General features: G+C 42.0%; 1 protein-coding gene and 1 pseudogene across 1 annotated transcript in view; both read left to right on the top strand.

Moving 5' to 3' along the window:
• Positions 1 to 1,103: 1,103 nt before the first annotated feature.
• Positions 1,104 to 2,007, top strand: LOC138589021 (lymphocyte function-associated antigen 3-like; annotated as a pseudogene).
• A 1,398-nt stretch (positions 2,008 to 3,405) lies between these two features.
• The window catches only part of LOC138588556 (TBC1 domain family member 12-like), a 29,478-nt gene continuing 6,682 nt past the window's right edge, over positions 3,406 to 26,201 (top strand). Inside the window, exons 1-9 of the mRNA XM_069658752.1 lie at positions 3,406 to 5,179; positions 15,366 to 15,501; positions 21,460 to 21,602; positions 22,646 to 22,728; positions 22,947 to 23,064; positions 23,151 to 23,257; positions 23,615 to 23,698; positions 23,875 to 23,969; positions 25,416 to 25,487. Of these exons, the coding sequence (XP_069514853.1) occupies positions 3,717 to 5,179; positions 15,366 to 15,501; positions 21,460 to 21,602; positions 22,646 to 22,728; positions 22,947 to 23,064; positions 23,151 to 23,257; positions 23,615 to 23,698; positions 23,875 to 23,969; positions 25,416 to 25,487 (2,301 nt within the window). The 5' untranslated portion in view covers positions 3,406 to 3,716. The remainder of the gene's footprint in view (positions 5,180 to 15,365; positions 15,502 to 21,459; positions 21,603 to 22,645; positions 22,729 to 22,946; positions 23,065 to 23,150; positions 23,258 to 23,614; positions 23,699 to 23,874; positions 23,970 to 25,415; positions 25,488 to 26,201) is intronic.

The raw sequence follows: 26,201 nt of genomic DNA, 5'->3' as shown, positions 1-26,201 counted from the left end.
CAGGCTGCTGTTTTGGTTTGATTGTATTTTGGGGAGAAATTGTTATTGATTATCATCTTATCAGAAGACAAACATTGTCCTGACGTTAAAACTCTAAATTAAACTCAAAACTGGGCCACTGAGTAATGATTGGGAATAAGAAGCTTGAGTTTTTCTGTCTTTACAGGAATGTTGTGCAGTTCCCCTCACGTCACTTTTCATTACTTGTAAAGTTGGCGATCAAATATTGACATTGTTTTCCCACATTTGAACTGCAGGGAAAGACATCAAGTGATGTAAAAGCTTTTAAGTGCAGAAGGTTATAACAACAATCCACCACCTTGCACAACTGAGCCTTCCTTTAGTACACATGAGACATCATAGAAACCACTTAAGGACGATGCTGATGCTGACTAAATACTTTAAGCTGTCCACATGCAGTGTCAAATGTTGTTCTGTAATGAAGCATGGGCTCCTGCCATCCGATAATGATACTTGATATTGGTCTAATTTAATAGCTTGTTTTCGTCTTCATGCCCGTGCTATGTCATGTGTCAGCAGTACCATTTTTGCTCAAAGGTCAGCTAACGCTAAAGTGTCAGCTGTTGGGAGGTATTTCACACTTGTTGCAACAAGCTCTCTTATTTTTTAAAGATTTTTTATCAGGTTGCTGGCGCTCAATTATTTGTTAGTTTCATACTAAATAAATTACAATATAGTTCATAAGTAATTATATCTCTGTCATGGGCCCTTAGAAACATCCTAACTTTTTCTCCTCCTTAAGGCGCCCCTGGTAACTGTGTTCGATGTCAGACTCTGCAATCACGTGTTGAGAGCAGACTCTGTCCTTTCAGCTCAAATATATGCACTCCACGATTCCAACTTGTTAATAAATACTAAAAGACAATCTTGATTATTTCCACCATCCGTCACAAACATTGTCTCCACCTTTGTAGTACACCACAGACAGGAGGAGCCTTTTAGCCCTTCCGTATGAGGAGGTGGGCCTGTGGTTACTTAAGAGGAACAAGGCCTAATACTTCTCATTCTGCAGATAGAAGAATAAAGCCGTCTGACACACTTACACAGTTATCATCTCATTCCTCTTGTGTTGATTTGTAGACATGGAGAAACAGAGCGTTGTTTGGCTCCTGGCTGTGCTGCTGCTGGCGGTGTAGAACTTTTCTGCAGCTGAAGATAAAGCGGTGTACTTCAAGGTTGGTGGTGAACTCGAGTTGAGGCCTACCTTCTCAGGGCGTATCATCAGCATTTTGTGGACATTCAAAGGAGATCTGATGGCTGAGTGGTTTGAGGATGCGGTTCCGTTGACTTACTACAGCGGGTTTAGAACCCGCACAACCCTGGACACAACCAGTGGGCATTTGGTGCTGAGAGACACCACTAAAGCTGACGAGGGGCTGTACACAGTGGAAATTAACAACGTAGTCCAGAATGAGCGCTTTCTTGCTAAAGCCATCGAGGAAGTGCGCACGCCGACTGTGGAGTTACAGCCGCTGATATGGGGCTGATGAGGACAGTTGTATGCTGACCTGTGGAGGAAACACAGAAGGTGCCGAGCCTGTCACCTACTGCTGGAAGGAGGGAGACGGAAACTGGGTCCAGAGAGGAAAGAACATTACAATCACCGAGAATGGGACACATGTTGAAACATACTCCTGTCAGATGAAGAATCCAGTCAGTGAAAAAGAGAGTGAACCCAAAGACAACCCTTTTGTCTGATCTAACACCACCTATTATTTTTTATGATGAAATGAAAAGGTGGTAGATTTGGAAATGTGTTCAGAATTAAGAAATACAATAAAGTACGGCACATTTTTCATTACATTTAAAAATAAATTCATATTTTATTTGTACTTACTACAGATTAAAAGCTCTTTTTGTCAAAGGCAACGAGTTAACCTGCATTAAAAGTACTATTCAAATTAAGTTTGATTTATCATTTGTTGAACCCTCCACTTACACAATCTACAACAAGAAAAATGGAAGTCAGCTGAAGAAGAGCAACAGAGGAGGGATCCTCTACCAGTATTGACAGATAGGAAATAGATCTATTTTCACTTTGGATTAATCTACTGATTATAGTCTTCATTAATCAATTTGGTTTTTAAAAGCAAAATTCCATATAAATGAATGTATTTACTAGCTGTAGTAGTATTTTGCATATTATAGAAATTCTGATATTTTGATATTCTTCCAGTCTTGTATCAGTTTCTGGACATGTGTGTGTTGCTGTTGAAATTTCTACTCTTTTTCTTTTCGTCTCTTTTGCTTGTAAAATTCCTGCTTCAAGTTATATCACAGTTTTTTAACATTGTATCCAGAGGTGGAAAGTAACTAATTACATTTACTTGCGTTACTTTTATTGAGTAGTTTTTTGTGTACTTGTACTTTTTAAAGTAGTTTTTAAAATCTGTAATTTTATTTTTACTTAAGAAGGTTGCGTTTGAAGTATTGTACATTTTAAGAGTAAAAAAACTGTAGGCCTAAATTGAAAATGAAAGGGAAAAAATCACGCCCCGTAAACAGCTGCACTGAATGATGGAGCTTAATCACAAGGAAGATGGAGACGGACAGGTCAGACAACAGTGGTGCAGACCCAGCTGAAGGCAAAACGTCGAATTCTGATACTGAGATTTTGGTCTTCTTTGGTCATTTAGGGAAAGTCACAACACTTGTGACCTTGACTTTTATTTTGTTATTGTACTTTAATTTGTAAAGATTTCCCTTTAATTAAAAACAACTGGTGTGAGATTGATATCCCCTTGTCCTTTTTGCAACACAGGAGAGACATGCAGCTATTCTCTAAAGAAGAATATTGAAATGTTTCATTTAAGAGGACGGTGTTTCTAAATATCAGATAACATACGAGTGTCTGCACAAAGACACATATAAGTATGATAGATATTTATAAGTCCTATATTAGAAATGTTACTTCAGCAAAAAAAAAAATTCTTATGCATTCTGTAAGAGCAGAATTTTACTGTTTAAGTATATTTATGTATATAATCTTCAAGAAATTATTCATTGTTAAAGATTAAACTCACTTAATCTTTGTACTGTTTTATTTTCAGCTTGTCAAAGGCAACGAGTTAACCTGCATTAAAAGTACTATTCAAATTAAGTTTGATTTATAATTTGTTGAACCCACTACTTACACACTCTACAACAAGAAAATACCTCTTACACACAATCCATGAATTTTACTTATAATGGTGTGTTTTAATATTGTAGTGTTTTAATTTTACCCTGTTGGTTTTTTTGCGGGGTCAAAGGGGTCAGGAATCCCAGATGCAGTAAGGCGGAGTGACCACTAGGCGTCACTGTAAACCCTACTGCGAGTCAAAACAGACAGCGAGCGAGTTGGGGGGCATGACGTCATTGTTGGGGTATTTTCAAGATGGCGCTGGACTGTGGCCGGGATGCCGCTGCTGCAGCCAGCTAAACGCTAAGGGATTTAATTAATCTTCTGCTTCTGCATCGACGTTAACTTCGCAAGACTGATAAAATATTGTTATTTTAAACACCACAAATTAACATGTTACGTCTGGTGAGTGTCAGGTAACGCTGAAGTATCCCTGGCTAAAATGGTAGCCCCTTCCTCCAGGAACAACAAAACCTGCTGCTGTTGCTGCTGCGGAGCTCGGCCGACGGGGCAGGACGACTCGCTGCAGGATATTGTGCCGGGGGCCAAGGCTCGCTTGACGGACTGAGTGGTCATGGAAACGACAAGGGAGAACGGAGGGTCGTTTGCCGTCGACTTGAACGAGAACGAAGAAAAAGGAGGCAGAGGAGGAAAAGCGGGTCAGAAACCTCACATCGCAGTCAAAGAGCACAGCACAGCGCTGCTGGCCAGTGTCAGCGGGGGTCAGGAAGCCGTCAAGGGTCATATTTATGTGACCGGTAACGGGAGGAATGTAAACATAGACGCCTCAGTGCAGCCGCCCCCACACAAGAGGGAGATAATGCTGGATTTGGTCGCGAGGGAGAAGTACCTCCCTGGGCAACTGACTGACAGCTGTGTGATTTCTGGGGTTTGCGGCGACCACAGCGGCCTGAACGGATTTACTGAGTCATTCGGAGAGGTTGAGCCGACAACGACCGGACTGGAAGGAGGAGGTGGAGAAGGAGGAGGGCTCGGCCTCGCAGGGACCACAGGCGCTTCCTGTCCAGCTGTGCTCGGAGCTCGGGTTTCAGTTGAAACAGGCGGACAGATGCGGCAGCACCCTGCGGGGGAGAGCGGAGGGGAAACCCCGGATTCTGACGACGTTAGCCCGGGAGAAGAGTCGACGGGCTGCATCGGGACTTCTGCCCTGTTTGATAGGCTGCCATGCACGGGGAGGCACCAGCGGAACTGCGCCTGCACCGCAGCTGCCCCCTCAGGTCCAGATGTAAACATGCCCAACGGGGATGTTGACAGCCCGGGGTACGACGATCCAGAGTCGGATATAGCTCATTGCCAACAGACAGGGATGTTTTCCAGCCAGTTGCTGGGCCAGAGACTCGGTCTGTGCGACGTGGACTGTAAGGAAGTGAAATTAGCCAACGGTGGTTTACACATCGTGACAACCGCCAGAAAAACATGTGACTGGCCCGACTCGGGCTACTCGCCTGAAAACAACATTGACTCTGATTTCGATCTAGGATTAGGGCAGGAAAACGGGGCCGGGTCGGGATTATGTCTGAGGAGTCGAAGCGAGTTCAGCGGGACATTGGTCTCTCAGTGCCCGGGGGAGGATGTGCCAGCTCCGGAAGAGCTCCCTCAATCCCACGATCCCTCCGCCCCGACCCCATCCAAGGACTCTCCCTCTCTGGGATCAAGTGCCAAACTCCCCTCACCCTTACCCTCCAACGGGAACGGTGACAGCCCACTCTCTGAGCCCAACATCAGGGAGGATGAGGAGGACTTCAGTGACCTTAGTTTACCCGTCAGGCCACAGAGTTTGAGGACTAACCCCAATCTCGCAGTGTCCCTTAGCTGTGATGCCACCCCGCTGTCCCCAGACGACGATGGTTGCTTTTATTTTGGAGACGAGGGTTACGAGGAGGACTTCCGGAACGTTTTGGAAGCGGGTCGCAGACAGAGCGCCCCGGACAAGCTGCCAGACCTGACCGAGCAGGCAGACAACTCGGACCCCAAGCTGATGCCAAAGAGGTTCGGCATCGCAGATTTCTTCACCAGGTAAATTGAAGGGGTCTCTCTCTCTTTCTCTCTCTGTCACACACACACACACACACACACACACAGAGTCGGTAAACGTGTCATCACACAGTCCATTAATGTGGTAAATATAAGAAGCCAAAACTCAATGACTTCCAGCAAACCAAACAATCACAAATATTAACCATGATCTGATAATGTTTACCCTACAAGGACCTGCCATCTAGCACTCCAGACTTAAGATATAAAATATTTACAAGTTAAATCTTTTCAGTAAGGTAGTACTTGGTGACCTTGTGTCTGAAAATATATAGGCTAACTATAGCTGCGAGTCCCCATTATTTTCTTACCATTCAAATAGTAAATGGACCCAAATTAGGACTAATGTCTGAGTTGTGAGTAAAATACTTCACTCATTCTTATTTAATCTATTAAGTTCTCTATCATTTGTATCAAAACACACAAATGACAGATTCATAACAAGATAAATCACAAATATATCTTTTAAATATAGTCATACAACAGATGCTGGATGTACATTCCAGACAGCGTTTGCATTTCAAATGTGCAGCTGTGTTTGGTTTAAAGTCTTAGCAGTGAGTGAAGGTCGAGAAGAGGTGGTCAGACATGAAGAAATGAACACAGATGCTGCGGGAAAAAAGGGCATAGGGAGTTGAAATAGCATGCATACCTTAATACTGAAGCTAACTTGAATAGCAGGCAAACAATAGCATTCCAACTGTAGGAAACTAAACACATTTTTTATCATATATTTTATATTGGTCACTATATGTCCCTGTCTGCACTCACTGCTTTAATGCAGCACCCCCATCCAAACAATCAGTATAAATCAATACCTTCCGAACGTCAGGTTACTCCCACCCTCAGTCAAACTGGCTCTACATTGGAGTCTCAATATTTCACAGGTCAAAGTTCAGCACAGGTGAGCTCAAACATTTTTATTTCTGTTTTGAATGGACGTCAGTGGAAGTGAGCGTTTGCAGAAACATGTGCACCTCCTCGAGCCCAAACTGGTCGAAGTCTGTGAACATAGTCTCTCTCTGCCCGGCAACGTGCCCTCAGTCCTCTCGCCTATCTACTTCCAGCTCCCGCCATGTGTCCTCCTCCATCTGGTCCGGATGGTATTTAATCAAAAACAGATCTCAAGTTGTAATGAGGATCTGGCATTTGTTCAGCAACTGGAACGTGACAAATCAATTACTTTTGTTGTTTGACTCTCTCAGTGGACTCCTTTTTTGGTAGTGTTGAGGTCACTCCTCTGTGAGAGAGATGACATTTTACCTCTGTCTATGTCTGAGCCCATGACACTTTGGAATAGGGATAGTCCTTTCCAGTAATCTCAGTATTCGAGGAATTTAATTACCTTATGAACGAGTAATCGAGTACTCGCAAATTATATATTTTTTACCGCTTATAAAACGGAAACGGAAATAGTAGACTATATGCCTGTAAGAGAACAGTACTATCTAACGCTATTACATTAATGTAAATAAATTGCCAACAATGGAAAGCAATTATTGAAGCATTTATTGAACAACTTTAACAGGCCCCTTTAATTAACGTTGTAACATTCAGTTGCCAAACGTCACGGCGGTAGCGGACTGATCGGACTCTAACACGTAACTCTAAATCCACAGCCTAGTCATACATTCCAAGTTAAACTTAATATTAAATTGACTTAATTTACGGCAGTTTTAGTCTGCAGTTTAAAAATAAAAGAAATAACATCACGCAATGATGAGTGAATAATACTTTCAACTTAATGATGATGATAATAAAAGCAGGCTTACTGAGCAAACTAACGCTTTCATCATACAATCTTTCCACTCTTGTAGCTGTTGTCCGGTGCGTGTAACTGAGTCAAACTACTTAAGCTGAAAACGAGCAGGTGCGCAAGTAGTGTAATGTTACTCACGTGTGTTCTTTGACGTCAGGATCGACTACTCAGGTGTTCGTCCCCATCCCTACTTTGGAATACCTCAGTAATGTATTTTCAATAGTTTATTTTGGAAACACTCTCATGTTCATACTTTGAGGGATTGCTTAGGGCCTCTTAACCAGCAAGTTTGTCAGTTATGATAAATTCAACATCTGTGTTTACCTTTTAGATCTGTCATACACTATTTTGTGTGTGCCCCTACCAAACTGTATGCCGTCATGTCCTGGAAGGTATTAGACCCTAAATAGGCCGTCCTGTGTTATTTACAGGGCACAAATGACAACATTTTCAAGGCCCCATGCATTATGAAAATATTTTACAAAACTACATCTTTGGACTAAAATAGGGTAATGCACAGTGAAAAACATCTAAAATGTAAACAAAAGCCTCTGATTGATTTGACACGTAATGAATGACCCATATTTAGTATCAGTTTGTGTAATAATAGAGCGATTAAAGTGGTTGTTAGCCTGGCAGGTTGGCCATTTGACATATATCCGATTGTTTGCAAAGAGTCTCAGAGGCCGATAGCTATCTAATAGGCTGCATGTTAATCATGCCCCAGTTACGTATATGTGCAGAAAGTGATACAGCAGGGCTCAGTGAGCATTGACTCAATGCAGCATCTTTCCTCAGGGCTTAGCCCACATTCACTGCTCCCTCTGCTCGTCTGCTTTCTATTTCTGAAGCATCAGGCTGCTTCATCACACCATTTAACCTCTGCACCGCTGCTGCCATGCTGCACCACAGATGTTGTGACTGAACGTCTGCCAAGCGCGAAAAAATACTGCATTTTCAAATTCCCTGAAAAGTGGATATTTCAGGCGCAGCCTCACGTGACGTCTGGTTTACACAATAACACACACAGGTGGTTGGACAAAAAATATCATCATACATCTGAAAACACTGACCTCTTGCTCTTAGTCTACATCTTCTTTTTGTGTAAATCCTTGTGGAGCTTAGAGCTACAATGTCTTTTATCCATAGAAAGAAAACCAATCGCTAAATATTCTGATTATCGATGAATCTTTTTCCCAGCAAAACTTACAAAATATTTGCTGGTTCCAGCTTCTTAAAGGGAAGATTTTTTTGTAAATGGAAAGTCTTGGGGTTTTTATGTGTTGGTTTGACTTAAGAATCAATTTGCAGGTGTCACTCTGGGCTTTTAGAAATAGTGATGAGTTTTTTACAACTTAGAAATATTGTCAGTTTGAGATAAGCTTTCCTGGTATTGCTTTTGAATTGGTAGTGGTCATGTTTGGATATTTATTACACACATAAATCTGTGATATGATAATAGGAGAAGTCATTCAGCAGCTATTTAGCTGTTTACACTCAGTGTGATTGTCTGTCACGGGGCAAGTCTGAAGGCTGTGGTTGATTACTGATGGCTGCAGGTGATGAGTGTCGACCCTGGTTGTATATTTACTGCTGCAGGGTTTATTGCGGACCATTGCGGGGGGATTTAAGCTCTGTAATAATATGGTACTAGCTAATGTCGCTAATAGTGCAAAGCCATATTATTGTGTAGCTAAACTCCCCTCACTGACAGGGGTCTGTAATCTCAGTAAACTTGAAATGGGTATCCTCACTGCTAACTTTGGTTATATATATTTATTTCAATGCTTATTGTTCTAGAGATATTTCTTGCATTAGACGACCCTTTACAATGTCGCCAGAGAGGTGTAAATACTGAATAATCATTTCTTCAATCAATGCAGTATCCTGAAACAAATAGGAATGTAAATACATCAAATTGTTATTATTATATATATTGTTGTTTTACACAGGTTTTAAAGCTGAAAGGAAAAACTACCACAATGCTAAAAAATATAGCATCACAGCAGACCAGAGAAAAGGTTTAGCTGTGGTGGAATGGTGTAGATGCTCTCGGGTGCTCCGGCTGACACCAGGAAGCACGCCAAGCCTTTTTCAGAAATCAGAGGAAAGTCAGGCAGGTTGGTTGAGGAGATCAAAGCAGCCGCCTGGAGGCAGACAGGTCTGCTGATAGCAGAGGGGCTGTTTGTTCAAACCTTAAAAACTGCAGGAGGGTCTGCTTTAAGAGCTACAGCAGCACTTATTTCTGCTGCATACGAGCCAAAAGCACAAAACTATCCAACTTGATGACAGGAAGGAAAGACATAAAGAACATTTTAAAATACTTTTTTTTATTTTTTATTTAAAGTTAATGGATTTTTAAAGATCTTAATTTTAATGTGATGTGGATCTGGGAGTTTAAGCTTTTTTGTGTTTTTTTCCCCGTGAGCACAGTACTGTTATCAAATGCTGTTGGTTTGGAAGTCCAAATCAGATTCACTTGGTCCCTATACTGATCTAAGTCTTTTGATACACAGTCCAGTACTAGTTTAATAGATATATCACCTTTCCACCAAAACAATGCCATGTTTTGAGACATCCGAGTTGTCCTCCACATCTCTGATTTAGTCTGCAATTCAGCTCGGTGTAGTGTTGTGCTCACTGATGCTAGTTTTTGACTATTGGCATTTAGACAGGAAGCGTCACCTTCTGGTGCCAGAATTTGGAAAAATAAATGCCAACTAGTGCGGACAGGATAGGTATAGCTTAACAGGTTGTTGTAAGCCAACTTACAGGTACAAGTTTTGTTAAATTGGCATGTCTCATGAAGCGACATGACAAACAGGCAACTGCTTCACAACTTTTGGGTTGGTTGAACATGATTCACACAAGACAGATATTTCAGTTATTACAGATTTGCAGAATAAAAAGCAAACCTCCTAAATATTTGCGGCTAATGGTTAGCTTGGGATACACCAATCTGACTTTGTCATCCCCATACCTGGACGTTGGACATTTTTTTTAATGTTATGAAACTAAATAACTGCAAATTTATACAGAGATATAATTATTTGTGAACTGAATTGTTATTTATCTATTATAAAAACAAGCAAATAATCGTGCGCCAGTAACCTGATAAAAAATTGGTGTAGCAAGTGTGAAATACCTCCCAACCGCTGACACTTTAGCAAAATAGTGCTATTTGAATCAGACAGATGTATCATTATTGGATCGGGGGTAGCAGACATGACGTCTGAATATTGACATGAAACTTACCGTGATATAAGACACAGTCTGTTTTTGGGGCTATCCCAGAGGGGAAAAGGATTTCTATAGCTTTTAATTAATCAAACGTGTAGACAAATTATTTCAACACTATTTAAATATATGTTCATTTAAAACACATTCAAAACACACAAATTACAGCATGCAGCACATTCATCATGTCGAGTTTGCAACCCTGCTAGCTACCGGTGCTGTAGCTAGCGACAGCTTACGGTAAAGTTGATTGATGTGAGGGTGGCGGCTGCAGTGGCGATCATGACGGTGCATGTCCGTGACAAAGCGTTAGCAACAATCAAGTTAGTTTTCCTCGCTTATAACTGCGAGGACAACACAAAACAGCACTGTGGCATGTTGTAAATAGGAGACGTTGTAGCGACTTGGACCTGGAAACAGTTTAATTCGGAGATATGACGTCACAGATAGCGCCATCGTCTGGGTAAAAACCATAACACAATAACATACCTCTTTCTGCATGTTATACTGGTGTATTGGTCGCACCGGTATAAAGGACGCAGAACACTTTTTAGATGAAAAAAAGTATTAAAGTTTACGGTAATTGTATTTCTCTTATTCTCAGGCTCCTATAATACAACTATAACTCTAAATTAGCCCCATGCTTCATTACAAAACATTTGACACTGCATGTGGACAGCTTAAAGTATTTAGTCAGCGTCAGCATCGTCCTTAAGTGGTTTCTGTGATGTCTCATACTTTATGTATTGTGTACTAAAGGAAGGTTCAGTTGTGCAAGGTGGAGGATTGTTGTTCTAACCTTCTGCACTTAAAAGCTTGTACTCCACTTGCTGTCCTCTTCTGCAGTTCAAAAGTCGGAAAACAATGTCAATATTTGATCGCCAACTTTACAAGTAATGAAAAGTGACGTGAGGGGAACTGCACGCTGACCACATTCCTTTAAAGACACACGAGGAAATGAAGGAGACAAACTCGAGCTCGAGCACTTCTGTGCCGATAATGTGGAAGAGTTCCCAGAGACAGCAGCTCAGCTCGGAGCCAGAGGGGTTTTTTTTTCTATGTGTTTACTGAAGCAGTAAAATCTGGCATGACTGGCAGGTGTTGGAAAAAGTTCTTGTTTGTTAAACCTCCGTCTGTGTCAGGCCTGGTTCGGGTTTTGCACGCAGGCCTCAGCAGCTGGCTCGAATGTCGCAGCGTCTGAGAGGAAATCCAGAAAGACGGAGGAGAAAATAGCCCCGCTGGAAAACCTCCACGCTGGCTGTTTGAGGGCAGGTCACGGAGGGTCAGCAGACAAGATCAGAACAAATACAATCAGGAACACTACTTTATTTACTCTCAGCCTAGAGGCATTTTACAGAAGGAAACTGTTCACTACCAGGCATTTAGCTCTATTTTCATTCACATTTTTTGACTTTTTCTCCTCAGTATTCGTGTGTTACGGTTGTTTCATTAGCAACAAGTAGCTATTATATTATTATGCTGCCAGGTGTTATCTGTACGGTGAGTTGACATTTCCCCCCAAAATACTTCTTGTTGTTACTGTTACCATACTTTATTTTTTTTTACAGCAGCTTCACACTCCCTAGCATTACTCTATGGCCAAGTTTTGAGTTTAATTAGGAGTTTTGGCTTCAGGACAATGTTTAGTACATCACTGCCAAAACAGTCTCCCCCAAAAATACAATCAAAGTTTGTCTTTGCAATCCTAGCTTTGTGCGCTATCAGCTGTCACTTCATGGTATTTGGTTTGTGGCTAAAGGGGCCATATCTTTTGAAAGGATATTTATTGTTCACAGTGAAAAAGTGAAAACTGCATAATTCCGTGTTTTTCCGGAATAACATTTTTAAAAAGGTAGCCTCAGAACAGCTGCAGGTTTCTACGTAGAGCCTTGTTTTTGCTGAAATCGATCAATCGTCATTCACCGTCATTCACCTCAGGCTGCCTTTCTTGCTCTAACTTGCAGTCAAGTTGATTTCACCTCACCATTCCGATACCTCCTGGCGATTCTGGCTCGTACATATAAGGCTGAATAACTTTGGAGTGACGGTGCAGTGTGGCCGCTCACTCCAAAACGCTGTCAGCCAGTCGTGGCTAAGGTCTGATCTTTGAATAGCAAAACGGCTTGTTCATTCGAGGAGGGAACTCCGAAATATAACTAAATTACTATATGTATACAACGTGATTCAAAAACACATTAGAATAATAGAAAATTGATTGCGCATTTAAAATATGTCCCCTTTAAAAGGCAGGGAATATAAACTCATGAAACCCCAAACCAAAACAGCAGCAGCCTGTCCTCATCAGTCCCTGTTGTCCACTTCCATTAACCGCACTTTATTCAATTAGCTTTGATCACCTCCCTGCTTAATTATTAACACACGCATCCTGTCCACTCCACTTCGCGAATGAGGTTAGATGCTATCACTCACACCCCCAACCCCGAACGCACACATCCCTCATACTGTGTTAGTTACACTGGCTTCTTTCTTGCTCTGCGGAACAAAACAAGAGCTGCCATGTGATGTCTTTGTCAGTGTGCAGCTACAGGTGTGCTGTTCAGGTGTTCAGCAGAACAAGGCTGCTTCTGATCTGTGGAGCAGCTTGATGTTACCGACACAAAGGGAAACCCTGTGGTTTCTAGAGTATGAGTAGTGACAACATAACTCGTTGTATTTGACCCACCAAAATACTCGCTGTAATCTTTCTAAAACTCTGAATTTTGCAGCCTTTATCATTTCTTACAATTCACTTGAAGACAGATGAGATCGCAGGGAAAAGGTGCAATTAGTTGTGGTTTATCGTACTTTAAACTGCTTAAATTAAAGGTTGTAAATGGGAATAGGCACTGCACAAAGATAAACAATGAAATAAAATACAGTAACACACTCATGTATGAATGAAGAGGCTTTCTCTAAACACTTCTTGTGATATGCAGCACTTGTTCTGACACTCGGGGGGGATTAAGACACTCACACAAACACTTGGGAGTGAAGAAACTAGAGCCTGCAGAGAGGGAGGAATAATATTTGCTCGGCTGTCTGCCCGGGTCACAGCGTATGTGTGTGTATGTTGCGTGTGTGTGTGTGTGTGTTTGCTCTTGTTCTCCTTCACAGCTCCACTTCCTTTTCATAATTCCTTCAGTTCCCCTCCATCGTTCCCCCTTTCTGTCGTTCCAGCAGCTCAACAGCCGACTCTTCCAACGAAATTAATGTGAAACTGTTGATCCAGCAGTTTTTTTTTCCACCAGCATCACTTGAAAAACCGCTGCAGCTGCAAGATTGCGGTTAGAATGATGATGATCAGGATTAATCTGCTGCATTACGTCTTCTATGTTTATAACGGCAATTCTGCCTTTTAAAGGAGTTTTGAGGAACCGAAAGGAATTTAAGTCTGACATGAACAACTTTTTACTTCAGAGAACGACGATGAAGTGATATGGCAACATATCATAACATATTTGGACATATCTGTTAGACATACACAGAAGTTAATAACAAGAATAAAACCTATTGTAACTCTTGAAAAAGAGAGATGACTGATATCAAAGCTGGATCAAAAAATGTGCTCATGGAAAACTGGGAAAAACAAAGTACTACAATACAGTTTCTTGTCTTAGAGCTCCTGTAAGGAGTTTTTAGCTGGTAATGAATCAGACTGAAATTAATACTGATGCCTCTTTATGACCTACAAAAACAAACGAGACCATCAGCCACAAGATTAATTATATCTCTGTAGTTATTTTTAATGCCTGTTGTCGCTGCCTCTGGGTCGGTGGGGATTAACTGCATGCTGCTAAATTGTTTGCAGCAAAGATGCACAGTAAGTGATACGTTTGACAAACCCCTTACACATGTCCAGGACAAGATCAGCAAAGAGATAAGAGGAACCACTATGAGGGCGCCAAAATCAGCACAAAATAAAAGTTCCCCATACCCCTTTCCCACCGAAATTAGAGCTTTGATGCAGGTTTTTCAGACCCGCTTATCGATGCCCATTGTCTCTGTTCCCATTGCCAGTGGAGTATCCTGCTCTCACATTCAAGGATTCAAAGGCTTTATTGTCATATGCAAAAAGAAAAGTTATTCTGTGCAATGAAATTCTTTCTCACTGTGCCACCCTGATCGCTTATCAACTTCAAGATAAGGATTAAAAACAAAGACGATGCTAACAAGAATAGAAGAATAAGAAATGCATTTGAACAAATAAAGTAGAAAGACTACGCGCCCGAAACAGAGTTAGTAAACAGTGAAGATGTTACGGTGGTTAGGTCTTTATTGTATCTAGGCAGAATTTGTAGCTGAGATGACGAGGAGTCGCAGGAAAGGGGGAGGAGATTAGCATGCTGACACAGGTTTTGTGTTCCCATCAATGCCGATCAGAGCCGAGGCGATAATTACCCGGGTCTACCGCAGAGTCATTTGACCTGGGTCTGAATGCCGATTGTAGCCGAGGGTGTTAGCGGGTGTTAGTGTGTTTTTGGACCTGTGGGAAAGCGGCTGGAGTAAATTGCATGAACATACCGACCATTATCTGAGATTGTGCACAAAATTTCTGCAAAAGAATGTAAACATTGTACGGTAGTGTCGGTGTGTGGAATTTTAACTGAATTCCCATAGCTTTTATCACCAAAAGTTGAGACGACCTAGCCTCAAGGTTACTGAACGCTGTTTAAGTATTGCTGTAGTGCTATACAACGTACCTCTGTAAAAACAGATCCGTGCATCAGTTCCTTTCTAGGACATTAAAGCAGACAGTGGAACCTAAAAACAATAAATGCAGCAGCATGAACATTAAGTTATTTAGAAGAAGATAAACACTGCTGAATGTTTACAGTGATTTTGTTTATTTTTTCCACAGTCTTACATACTGATCTGACAACTTGAACCTATACATTTCACTCTGGCTTAGAGAAACTGATAGAGTTATACACATAATTAATATGCAACTCAGTTTCCCTGTCAATAATAAATGCCTTCAAACAACAGCATACAAAATATGGTCATTTCTCTGATGAGCATTGGTGGAAAGGTCCAGCAGGCGAGGCCGAACAGAAGTCTATCCTGCAGCATGTGGAATGTTTTCTGCTCTTTCAATCCAAGAATTAAGAATTGTTCAACATGAGCTGAAAGCAGTAATAATGACCAAACTCGTTCTGTGTCTCTCTCTTTCAGGAGCCTGTTTTCTAGGAAAACCAAAGAGCCCAAGGCGCTGTCCCACAATGCAACAGGATGGCGACTGTTTGGCAAGCCTGCAGCCAGAGAGGACGATCAAGCTAAAGACCCCGCCTCCACAGCGTCCACACAGCAGGTTGGCTCTTAACACTCTCACACATACAGCATCTTCCTGTGCAGGGTGGTACCATTTTCTATCTGGTGTTTTTTCTGTATAGACATTATTAGGTGGCCGACAGATATCTGATTTCAAGCTCTCCTGATTGAATCTCTTGCCTCTTTCACACATGCACACATTACCCAGAGTTCCCCCCAATGGGAGATCTTTCCCTGTCAGACACAGAGGGGGGGCAAGTATATTTGGCGACTACTTCTCTCATGTTTTTTATTATCTGTCAAAAAGATCGTCATCCATGATCGATTCGCGATCGCGTTCTGTCTCTTCCATACCTGTAGCAGCATCTCCCACATGTCCATCAGAAAACACACACACACACACACACACGTGCGTCCCTCCTGTAAATGCATTGATTGAGGTGCGATCTAACTTTCTTTAAATAGGGTGACACATTGTTTGTCGCGAAACCCCCCGCCCCCTCCCTTTTCCCGCCACTCGCTGGCAGTGAATGTTCCTGAGTATTTCCTGCTGCGTTCATTCACACGTGGGCCGACCCGGACTTTCTCCCGACATTATACTAGGTCGCTGGCAGGAGAAAGTCGTGGTAATGTCGTGGTAAAAAAAAAAAATGGCTGTTTGCATTCACACATGCAGCCCACCCGGCCGGGTAAAGTCATTACATGTTCGGGAGTGCAGTGCATGTGTGAAAAGGGTTATTGTTAGATGATCCGCACTTGTTATTGGCTACTTCTCCTAAGCAATTGGGGCTGCTACAGGAGCCGTGTCACACTGATAAAATATACATGCTAATGGTTAAACTTTTGTCAGGGGGCAACATTTTCCACAGCTTGGTGGCCTTTTGCAAAAATACTTCCTCCATGGCCACCAACTACTACATCGTCCAGAATTCCTTTGCCCTAGTGTTAGCAAATGCTGAAGCTAGAGCTTTTGAAATGTTGATTTTATGGTCGTTTATTTGGCCTTTGGAAGCAGGAATGCAATTATTTTCGGTTGAATCAGGGATATTTGGATTTTCCGACCTAAAAATGGGACACACATCCACATGGATGCAAGTCTGGAAAGAAAATGCGAGAGAGGTGGAATTTGCCCTTTCTTTTATCTTTATAACTGCAACATGAACAACTTTGTGTTTTTGACTGTTGCTCAGACAATGACTCAGACTTTGGGAAATGTCTGACATTTATTTACCCATTTGTTTGTTGCAGCCATAGAGCGACTCGTGTCAAAGAACATGTGGAGTATGTGTGGCATTTACGCTGGAGTAGCGTTTTTATAAACTGTTATATTAAATCCAGATGCTTCTTTGTATTTGTGTGGAGGCTCCTCACTGTTTACTCCATCAAAGGAGTTAAAGCCAACAAACACAGTGAAGTGCAGCCTGTCGTTAAGCCTGTGCGATCTGATTGGTTTGCTTGATGATGCTGTTGCCTGATGCTGCTGAGGCTCCAGAGGCTAATGCTGTTAGCCTGCGTCTGTTTACATGCAATATGGTGGCTGGCATGAGACTGTAAAATGGATTTACTGTGTGTGTGTGTGTGTGGTCGCTAGGCAACTTCCACACACCGCCTGCAGATCAGGATGCAGATTGTTACCCCCCCCGCACACACACACACACACACTACCCTTACACACCAACCCGCTCACAATTCACCCCTCTATCCTCCACTTGCTGCTTTGTATAAGGCCCTGCCAAAAAATGACACACATACACACTCAAACACACACAGCTGCTCCTCTGCTGTCATCTAGAGCAGGTGGTATCCTTGACACACATACACGCACACACACGCACACACACAGGGAATCAGCGGCGTCCCTCTCTGGTTGAATTTAATTAGATGATATTGGGTTTTCACGACTAACACTGAAAGCTGTCAGGAAGCAGCTGTGTCACGCACTCAACAACCATCAGTTAGATGCTGCTTCATTCCGAGGGCTTGACACAATCCCATCTTCCTCAAGTTCCCTTGAGCACAAAACCAAATCCCTGCAGTCATTACTCTAGCTCCAGGGCGGACCTGTGAACGTACTGTGCATTGTGCAGGCAGAGGAGACGGACTGAGAGTCTTTGCACTCGCTCTGCTCACATGATGGCAGCCGGAGTCGGATGATTCATCAGGAAAGGAGCTGCCAGATGTGGTTTGGCCTCAGTTGGTTGACACGTCAGACACAAAACTGAGGAGGAGAAGAAGAAAAGAGGAGGAGGAAGAGGAGGCCTGACTTCTTGCAAATCATTTCCTTTGAATTCTGTTTGTGCCTCAACGCAGCATTTAGCTCAGAGGCTCTGAGGGAGAACCAGCGATTACTGCCAAAATTATACACCTGCTCATGTGTAGTAAACCTCGTTACCAGCCTCCGTCATTCCGGGAATAGTGTTCTTGCAGTTTGCAAACAATTTGAATTTTAATGTGACTGCTCTACTTGCAGGTCCTTTTTGAAATATAATATACTCTGTAGCTGAAAGTATGTGGGCACTAAATGAGTCGGTCTAGACCTGCTCTTTCTGTAAAGTGTCTCGAGATAACCCTGGTTATGATTTGGCGCTATACAAATAAAATTTGATTGATTGATTGATTGATAAATGGCAACCTCAGTAAGGCAAATGTTGGTGCTACAATGAGCTGCAGTTTTTCAAATTGTCACTTTGGGCTGGTTCCAAAAAGCGTGAATCCCCTTGAACCTGCATGCAAAATGACCCTACTTTACAACAGTATAAACATGTTTATAGCTTGGCACAATGGTTTTGGTTTCTATAGCTCATTTAACCTTTATTGTTACTTGTACTGGGTTCAATTTTAGTGTATTTAGCTGGTTTACATTATATTAAGGCTCAAAGTTATTTAAAACTAAAGGTGTGGCTGCTTTAAGTGACAGGTGGTTGCTTCTAGCTGTCTGCCAATGACTGTATATAAAGATGCACGACGCGTCTCCATGTACTCTCATTGTACAAATTGATCCTGAAATAGCCCCCGTGATGGGCGCTGCCATCTTGCGATGGTGATGTCGCTGGTGGAGCTGCCGTAGCAACTTCCACTAACCAAAACACACACGTGACTTACCAAAAAGAACAGCAAGGATCCCGCACGTTGCTGTATTTAACAGCAGAACAGCTTCTTGTGTTGGTCTGAAGCAGACGTTCACAGATATGGAAACTTCAATGACTGTAGAGATGTTTTAGTTACGTTTCCACTCTGCTAATCTGGAACAGATCGGCTGCAGGAGCCGTATTTGTCAACAGAGCTGTCAATCATCCTTTTTCCGGCATCAAGTAACTAATTCAAACTATGGCTTGTTAGCTTGGCCCGCTAACCAGCTAACTAGGCAGCTAAAGAATTAGCAATGGGCACAGAATTTATCTTTTGACATAGCCCGCAGACCTACAGCAACACATGACCTGGCCTGAGTCTCTCTTACTATTAACCGAGAGGACACTAAATTGTCCTTGAGACTGTGGCTGTATTTTTTTATCTTCTTAGAACAACATCATATTTTAAACAGCTATGCGCTTCAAACTTAGTGGCAACTGAAGATATAGATTGTTTTCGAACATAGGCATCTTCTAACAACACCCCAAAAAGTCAAGGGCCAACCAAAATGAATAACCGGAAGAGAAGCCAGACAACTTTGACATTACAAGAAAGCAGTGTTTTTTCATGAGGTAGCTTTTTATCAGTTAATTGTCGACCACAAAGTCTGAAATCTGTCGACAGCATTTTTCTGACACTCTGTAAATGATACAGTGAAGTGAAGCTAACTTGGAAATTCCTGGATCCGTCACATGATTACATACATATGACTTTCACTTCTTCTTTGAACTGATGACAGAGCAGCTGCTGAGCTTCAGAGTCAGAGAGGGAACTCTGCCGCCCTCTGCTGGGGATGCTCAGAACTCAGTGTATAATAGGCTTGTTGTCTTGTTGACCCACAGCTGCTAGTGAATGAACGGGTTATTGTGCAGGCTATGCACACACACACACACACACACACACACACACACACACACTTAACTTCTTTGACCGTTACAACTCAAATGTACTCACACAAACTCACACATGAACACAAACATTTATTAAGCAGATTTTAACGGGCCTCATGTATGAATTTCTCCCCTCATACTTCCTCAGTAGCTTTGATGGTGCGTGTGCAAGTGTGAGTGAACATACACACATGTACACAAATGTACACACACTCACACACAGCCACCCACTAATGGAGATTTATTCAGACACACTGATTCTTTCTGCAGAGCCTTTCCCCCGAAGAACCAACGTCTTCTGCCTGTGCCGGAGCCATTAACAATTGCTCCATTTGTTTGTGTGTGTGTATGTGTGTGTGTGTGTGTGTATGTGTGGGCTTGTTGTATAGCTGTTTGCAGATAGCAGCTTGGTATAAAGTCTCCATTGTTATTATTTACATCCTAACGAGCACATTTTAGTAAACTTTCTGAACGATTCTAGGAGTCGCCACTTAAACAAACTTAATTAGTGCATATTGTTTGTGTTTTTGATCTGAAATGAGGCAGATTTAAATGCATACAGTTTTTAGAACCTTTGGCTAACATGAGTAAAGTGTGCAAACATCTGCATGTGTATAAACCACCACCTGTGGGGGTGAGAGAACGCTGAAAACAGTCCTAACTTCTTAGGTTATTGGCCTTCGATTCAGTCGTTTATAGATACATTGTAAACCTCATCAAAGCTTCTCAGTTGTAAATGTTTGAGGTCTATTTTTAAACTTCCTCCTCAGAAACTGTAGATGTTTTTTAAGCAAAGCATGCAGACTAAGTGTAATAATTAATCATTAATAAGCCTGCTTAATTGCATGACCAAATGATATCTGAATTCCATTTCAGATATCTGAAATGGAATTGTAGATATATGAAATTACATTCTTACTTGTAACAATTATATTTCCCTTTATAACTATTTTTACTAGTCAAAAAGGAATATCTGATATCTATAGTTAAATTAAAGATATCTGTAAATCAGTTCTGACTAGTCGAAATGTAATTTCTACATGTGAGAATATATTTGTAACATGTCAAAATAGTTTTACATAAAACTTAAATGAACATTTTAACTAGTCAAAATGACATTTTGACATGTGAAAACTAAATTGCTACAAGTCAGCCCTACTGATGTTAGAAGGGCTTGCCATACAGTGTCGTCTGTAACATTAACGTTAGCTAGCTGGCTAACGCACCAGACTAAAGATATTTTACAGCCTCTCTTGTTAATGTTTTTACAATTAGCAAGTCAATTATGCTTTTTCAGTTATACTGAGCTTTATTTAATGGTGGTTTAGTTTTGCAAACACTCACAGCTGCTTTTACACTACACGCTGCATTAACACATTCACACACTGATGGCAGAGGCTGCTACCTAAAGTGCCCAACTGTCAATCAGTCATCACATTCATACCCGTTGGCTATGCCACCGGAAGCATTTAGGCTTCAGTGTCTTGCCCAAGGACACTTCGACATGTAGACTGAGGGAGCTGGGGATCGGGATTGAATGTAACATTTATGGCTGCAGTTTGCTCGCATACCTGCTGACAAGATGTGATCTATAATAAGCAGATGTTAACTCGTGCTTTGATCAGGCTCCAGTAATTGCTTCATTCAGGTAGATTTAAAATCTGGGAGGTAGCTTTTCTGGGAGGGATGATTCATCATTTAAATAAAGACATGGTGTCTCAGAGTTCAGAGGCTTTGATAGGCTGCCAGTTTGGAACTGTAGCAACAGCAGCACATCTTTGTGAAACCTGCGTTGTATCGAGCCTGATTGAAGAAGCAGTCGTTGTTGAAATGAGCGAAACAGACTAACAGCATCATGAGATTTACGGTGTTAGGAAGACAGGACAACTTTCAACAGAAGCTGGTGGAACATCATCTGTCAGGGGAGTAGCAGTGTTTCAGCTCTCTAACATCCTTTTTCCCCTGTGTGTCGTCCACAGGAGGAGGAGGAGCAGGAGCAGGAGCAGGAGCAGGACTCAGACGTGTCCTCTTGTCCTCAGCTCCCCTCGGCTGCAGGCAGGAGGAAGAACCTGGAGTTTGAGCCTCTTTCAACTACAGCTCTCATCCTGGAGGACCGGCCAGCGTGAGTACCAATCAGAATCTTTCACTGAGAACATTGGACTCATGGTGTTTCCATTGAAGGAAAAGAAAAGCAGAAAGTTGAGTCACTATCTTTGGGTTAACTTGTTTGTCATTTCACCTTAATTTGCAGGTTCTATTTTATAGATCAACGAAATAATTTAATTGAAAAAACAACTCGCAGATAAATCAATGAGCATTAAATGCAGCTCGACTGCAAGCTTTGACTATGAGGTGAAAAAGCATCGTTCATAATCTGTGCTAATGTATTCTCATACTACTATATGCTACTTCCCATTGAGTGAAAAGACAAAGGCTCTGCTGCTAAAGCAGTGAGCATGGGTGAAACCACTCTGAGTAGCCCTTTTTACACTGCGGTCCCGCCACAGCGTTGTAACGTAGCTCCGCCATTATGCCGCCTTTGTCATTTTACATTGGACCAAGCAAGGCCGGCATTAAGCCGCCCCATTGTGTGTGTTTACACAAGGTGTGCGAGGTGTAAACAAAGAGCGCGTGCTTCCCATACACACCAAAGGCACTGTTCCACCCTGCCCTTCCACTGTTTACACTCACGCCGTTTAGCCTCAGTTACGCCTCTGTTACTACCTCCGATGCTGGCTTAGAGGTGGGATGAATTTGCCCCACTATTCCCCCTCCGTGCGTTTTATATAAAAGACGAGACTTGAGCTGGCAGTGTAAAAGGGTTAGTGAATCCTGTCCTTTCTGACCCATCTCTGTTTAAATGTTGCTGCCGTCATTATCTCCTAACCTTTGGTAAAAGATGATTTTATATCAAAGTATTTGGTATTTTAGTAAGGAACCTTCCTAAGTAGAAAAGGCTGCAGCCCTGTGCTTTAATGCTGCTTAGCAACAATGAGCCTCTGGGGAGAGCCGCAGGATGAAGAGGAAAGCCTGTCAATCACAGAGAGTCACTGCGTGTGGCTAAACACCTGACAGGAAGAAAAAAGCAATCTGCCTAACTGGCTGACTGTCTGTTTACACGCCTGTCTGTCTGACTGACTGATCCTCTGTCTCCCTGTCGCTCAGGAACCTACCTGCCAAGTCTCTGGAGGAAACTCAGAGGCACAAAATGGAGTACGAGGAGATGGTGGCAGGAGCCAAGAGGAGAGGTAGGCACACACACACACACAGAACCCACACAGCAAATCAAAAGCTGGTCTTACCTGCCAAAAACAGCTAAAAGCATCTTGGCAAGAACAGCTTAGACTGCTGGAAACATTTTCCCCACTTTGTTTGATTTGTTTGGCTCGGAGACATAAACAGTGGCCAGCAGGGACACAATTTGTCAACATGGGACCACCTATCTATATCTGTAATCCCCCCTCAGAGTTGAAGGAGGCCCAGAGGAAGAAGCGTCAGATGAAGGAGAGGCACAGGCAGGAGGACAGCATCTCCAACGCCATGGTCATCTGGAACAGCGAGATCCTGCCGAACTGGGACACCATGTACGTCTCCACAGCTTTGTGTGTGTCATATGTGCAGCTCGTTTGTGCAGACATTGTTATCAGCTCATGTGTGTGTTTGTGTGTAGGAAGGGGACAAGGCGGGTCAGGGAGCTCTGGTGGCAGGGACTCCCTCCCAGTGTCAGAGGCAGAGTGTGGAGCCTCGCCATCGGCAACGAGCTCAACATCACACCAGGTACAAACCGCTCCATCGTGGTCCAAAAAACACATCAATGAGCCACAGTGTTGACATGTAGCTTCATCACCATGAACACACACTGTGGTTTATTTTGAGTCAATCCCAGAACAGCGTCCTGCTGCCCCAAATACTGCCTAGAGCATCATATGTTGATTAATTCGCCGCTGAAAATAGTCCCCAGGAAATGCACCCGCCTCCCTGTTTGTTTGATCTAAAACTTCAGTGAGCAGCTTTTAAATAAATTATGTATTTATTGTTTTTTTTAAAGAGTTACTTCATCAGTAATAAACAATGAGCTTGCCGGGCTTTCTTTCTTGTAATCAACCCAAACCTGGTGTTTTTCTTGTCGCACAGAGCTGTATGAGATCTTCCTGTCCAGAGCCAAAGAGAAGTGGAGGAGCTACAGTGAAACCAGTTCAGTCAACGACAATGAGAGTGGTACGAGACAGCACCAATCTGAACTCTTAGAACTCTCTTCTACATTAAGAACCTTTAGACTGAAATTAGAATCTACTCACACCTGAAATTGACCATGAAATTAAAGTTAAAGACAAAGACAACCAGCTGAAGGAAATAACACGTTGAAGCTTTTCTCTGGTGTGTTTTTCTGTTAGACGGAGGGGCTTCTCTCGCTGACAGGGAGTCCAGTCTGGACCTCATCAAACTGGACATTTCCAGAACCTTCCCCTCCCTCTTCATCTTCCAGAAGGTAACACATCTGATCCTTTGGGAACTCTTGTAGGTAGATTTAGATCTTCCAAGTACCATACCTATGGCAGAGTATTCCCAGTCTATCCTCTGTGTGTACAGTCTCTGAACCCAACAGCTATAGTCTGGTGACAATATAGCCTCTGGGAGCGACGGTGAATATGTTGGGCATTCTGGTTTAGCCAGTGTGTGGCGTTAAGGACTTCCAGTCAAGACTTCCTTTTCCGTGCACTACACTGTTTACAGTCCAGTTCGCAACTTGAGAAGCGACCGTGTGTTCAGATCAAAAGTGAAGCAAAATTCGCCCCTGCAGATATGTCAGCAAAATAAATGACAAAGTTTCAACATCATGACGCAGATTAGTAAAAAGTAAAAATGAAGCTGTGTCAGGTTTGTCCTCAAGAGGAGAAGAAAGCTACTTTTAAAATGCTCATTTGTCGAACGGAGTTGGGATCGATCACTTGTGATGCATTCGAGGGAAGTCGGGAAATCTAAATGTTAAACGGCTTTCGTGACACAACGTCAGGGAATTTATCTCAAGTTTAATTTTTGATCTATAACGGATTGTTAGCTGAACTTGCGGCAGATGTCTGTTTATAGAGATTTAATAAGGAGGTAAATCATTGTCAGATAGCTTCTGATCGGAGCCGGGATGTAGCCGCTGATACATGATTAGTCAATATTACTTGGACTACAAACATATGACAGAAATCAAAACACTTCCCGTACTAAAATCTGGTCGTGTGTCAGAATCTACATTTTCATGTAGAATCTGTGAATAGAGATTACTGTGCTTACATCTTACTTCACTGACAACCATTTTCCAACTGAATAGAGATGCAAGATGATTAAAATACACGTTTCATTACATTAGTTTCAGTTCTCTTAAATTATATGTTTATGTTAAACACATAATTTAAGAATTTAATAATGTTATAATCCCTGATTGATCTTTGAGTCCTTCTTGGTCGTCCAATTGACGTGCTAATATAAAGTTGTGACAACAGAGCTTCACTCCGCTGCAAGACAGCATTGCATTATAAATGTTTGATGTTTAAAAACTCTACAGGTCGTATAAATAATTATCAGACACAGAGACTTTTAAAAAATTTGACAATTAGTTTTACTTAATCCTAAACTATTCTGCCGCCTTTAGAGTGGAAGTGTGAGCTACACGTCCGAACAGAAATGCAGCTTTCCTTTCGTTCCTTTGCTCTCATTTGATGATGTCAGGAAAACCCTCATTCTAGTTACTAAACAAAAAGTATAAGCAAAGAAGTGATGCTTCTACAAGGTAGTTTTAGACAGCAGACAATATGAGGATTGCACTTTCTACAGAACGACTGTTGTTTATCATTTTGAGCCAGAATATGAACGTGCCCTCTTCCTTCTCCTCTATGTATCTATGTGTATGTCTTTCTCAACACTCCCTCTTTTCTCTCCACAGGGTGGTCCCTACCATGACCTCCTCCACAGTGTACTGGGGGCTTACACCTGTTACAGACCTGACATTGGATACGTGAGTTCACTTTTTTGTTCCACCCTCAAAGCTTAAAACAGCTGACATTTAGTTCTTTACAGCCAGAGCTGAACTGACAAGTGCAACCCTGCTACAGGATTACCATGGTTTCTTGATGGATGTCTCTTTACATTGTCACATTTGGTGTCTTATATTCAGGGCTGGTTTAATTTGGTGATATAATAGTTTCAGTTCAACACACTATGCTATCAAAGTTAGCTTGCCAAGTGTGTAAGAAACTTTTTATGTAACTAATGAGTCATAGTGAGACACACAGCACTGATTTCTTAATCTTAGAGTTGTTATAGTATTTAAAGTACGTAGAAAATATTTGTAATTTAACAAAAGAAGCCCTACATGTTATTTTTTCTAAATCATAGTGGCAACTATGATTGATGATCTAAATCTAAATCATAGTGGCAACTATGATTTAGAAAGGAGATAAGAGAAGGAAAGAAAAATAGTCTAAAATATGGGTAAGTTGATGTGGATAATTGAAACATCTTCAAGAAATTAGATTTTCTGTTTGGACCTACTTGGGCTTTACTTTGTGTAATCTGTCACCAAAGCGCAGTAACAGTAGGGAAGAAAATGACACAAGACTGACAGGCTTGATGTTTGAAAGGAGTTTGAAATTGTTTATCTGTAAAGATATATACCATGTGTTTCATTATAGGCCGTGTAAGGACAATATTAAAGAAAGGACTAACTGAG

Source organism: Semicossyphus pulcher, unplaced genomic scaffold, assembly GCF_022749685.1.
Source record: "Semicossyphus pulcher isolate SPU_LCO1_2020_fin unplaced genomic scaffold, fSemPul1.0.p SCAF_12, whole genome shotgun sequence".
NCBI lineage: Eukaryota > Metazoa > Chordata > Actinopteri > Labriformes > Labridae > Semicossyphus > Semicossyphus pulcher.
This window is presented reverse-complemented; position numbering and strand designations above follow the sequence as displayed.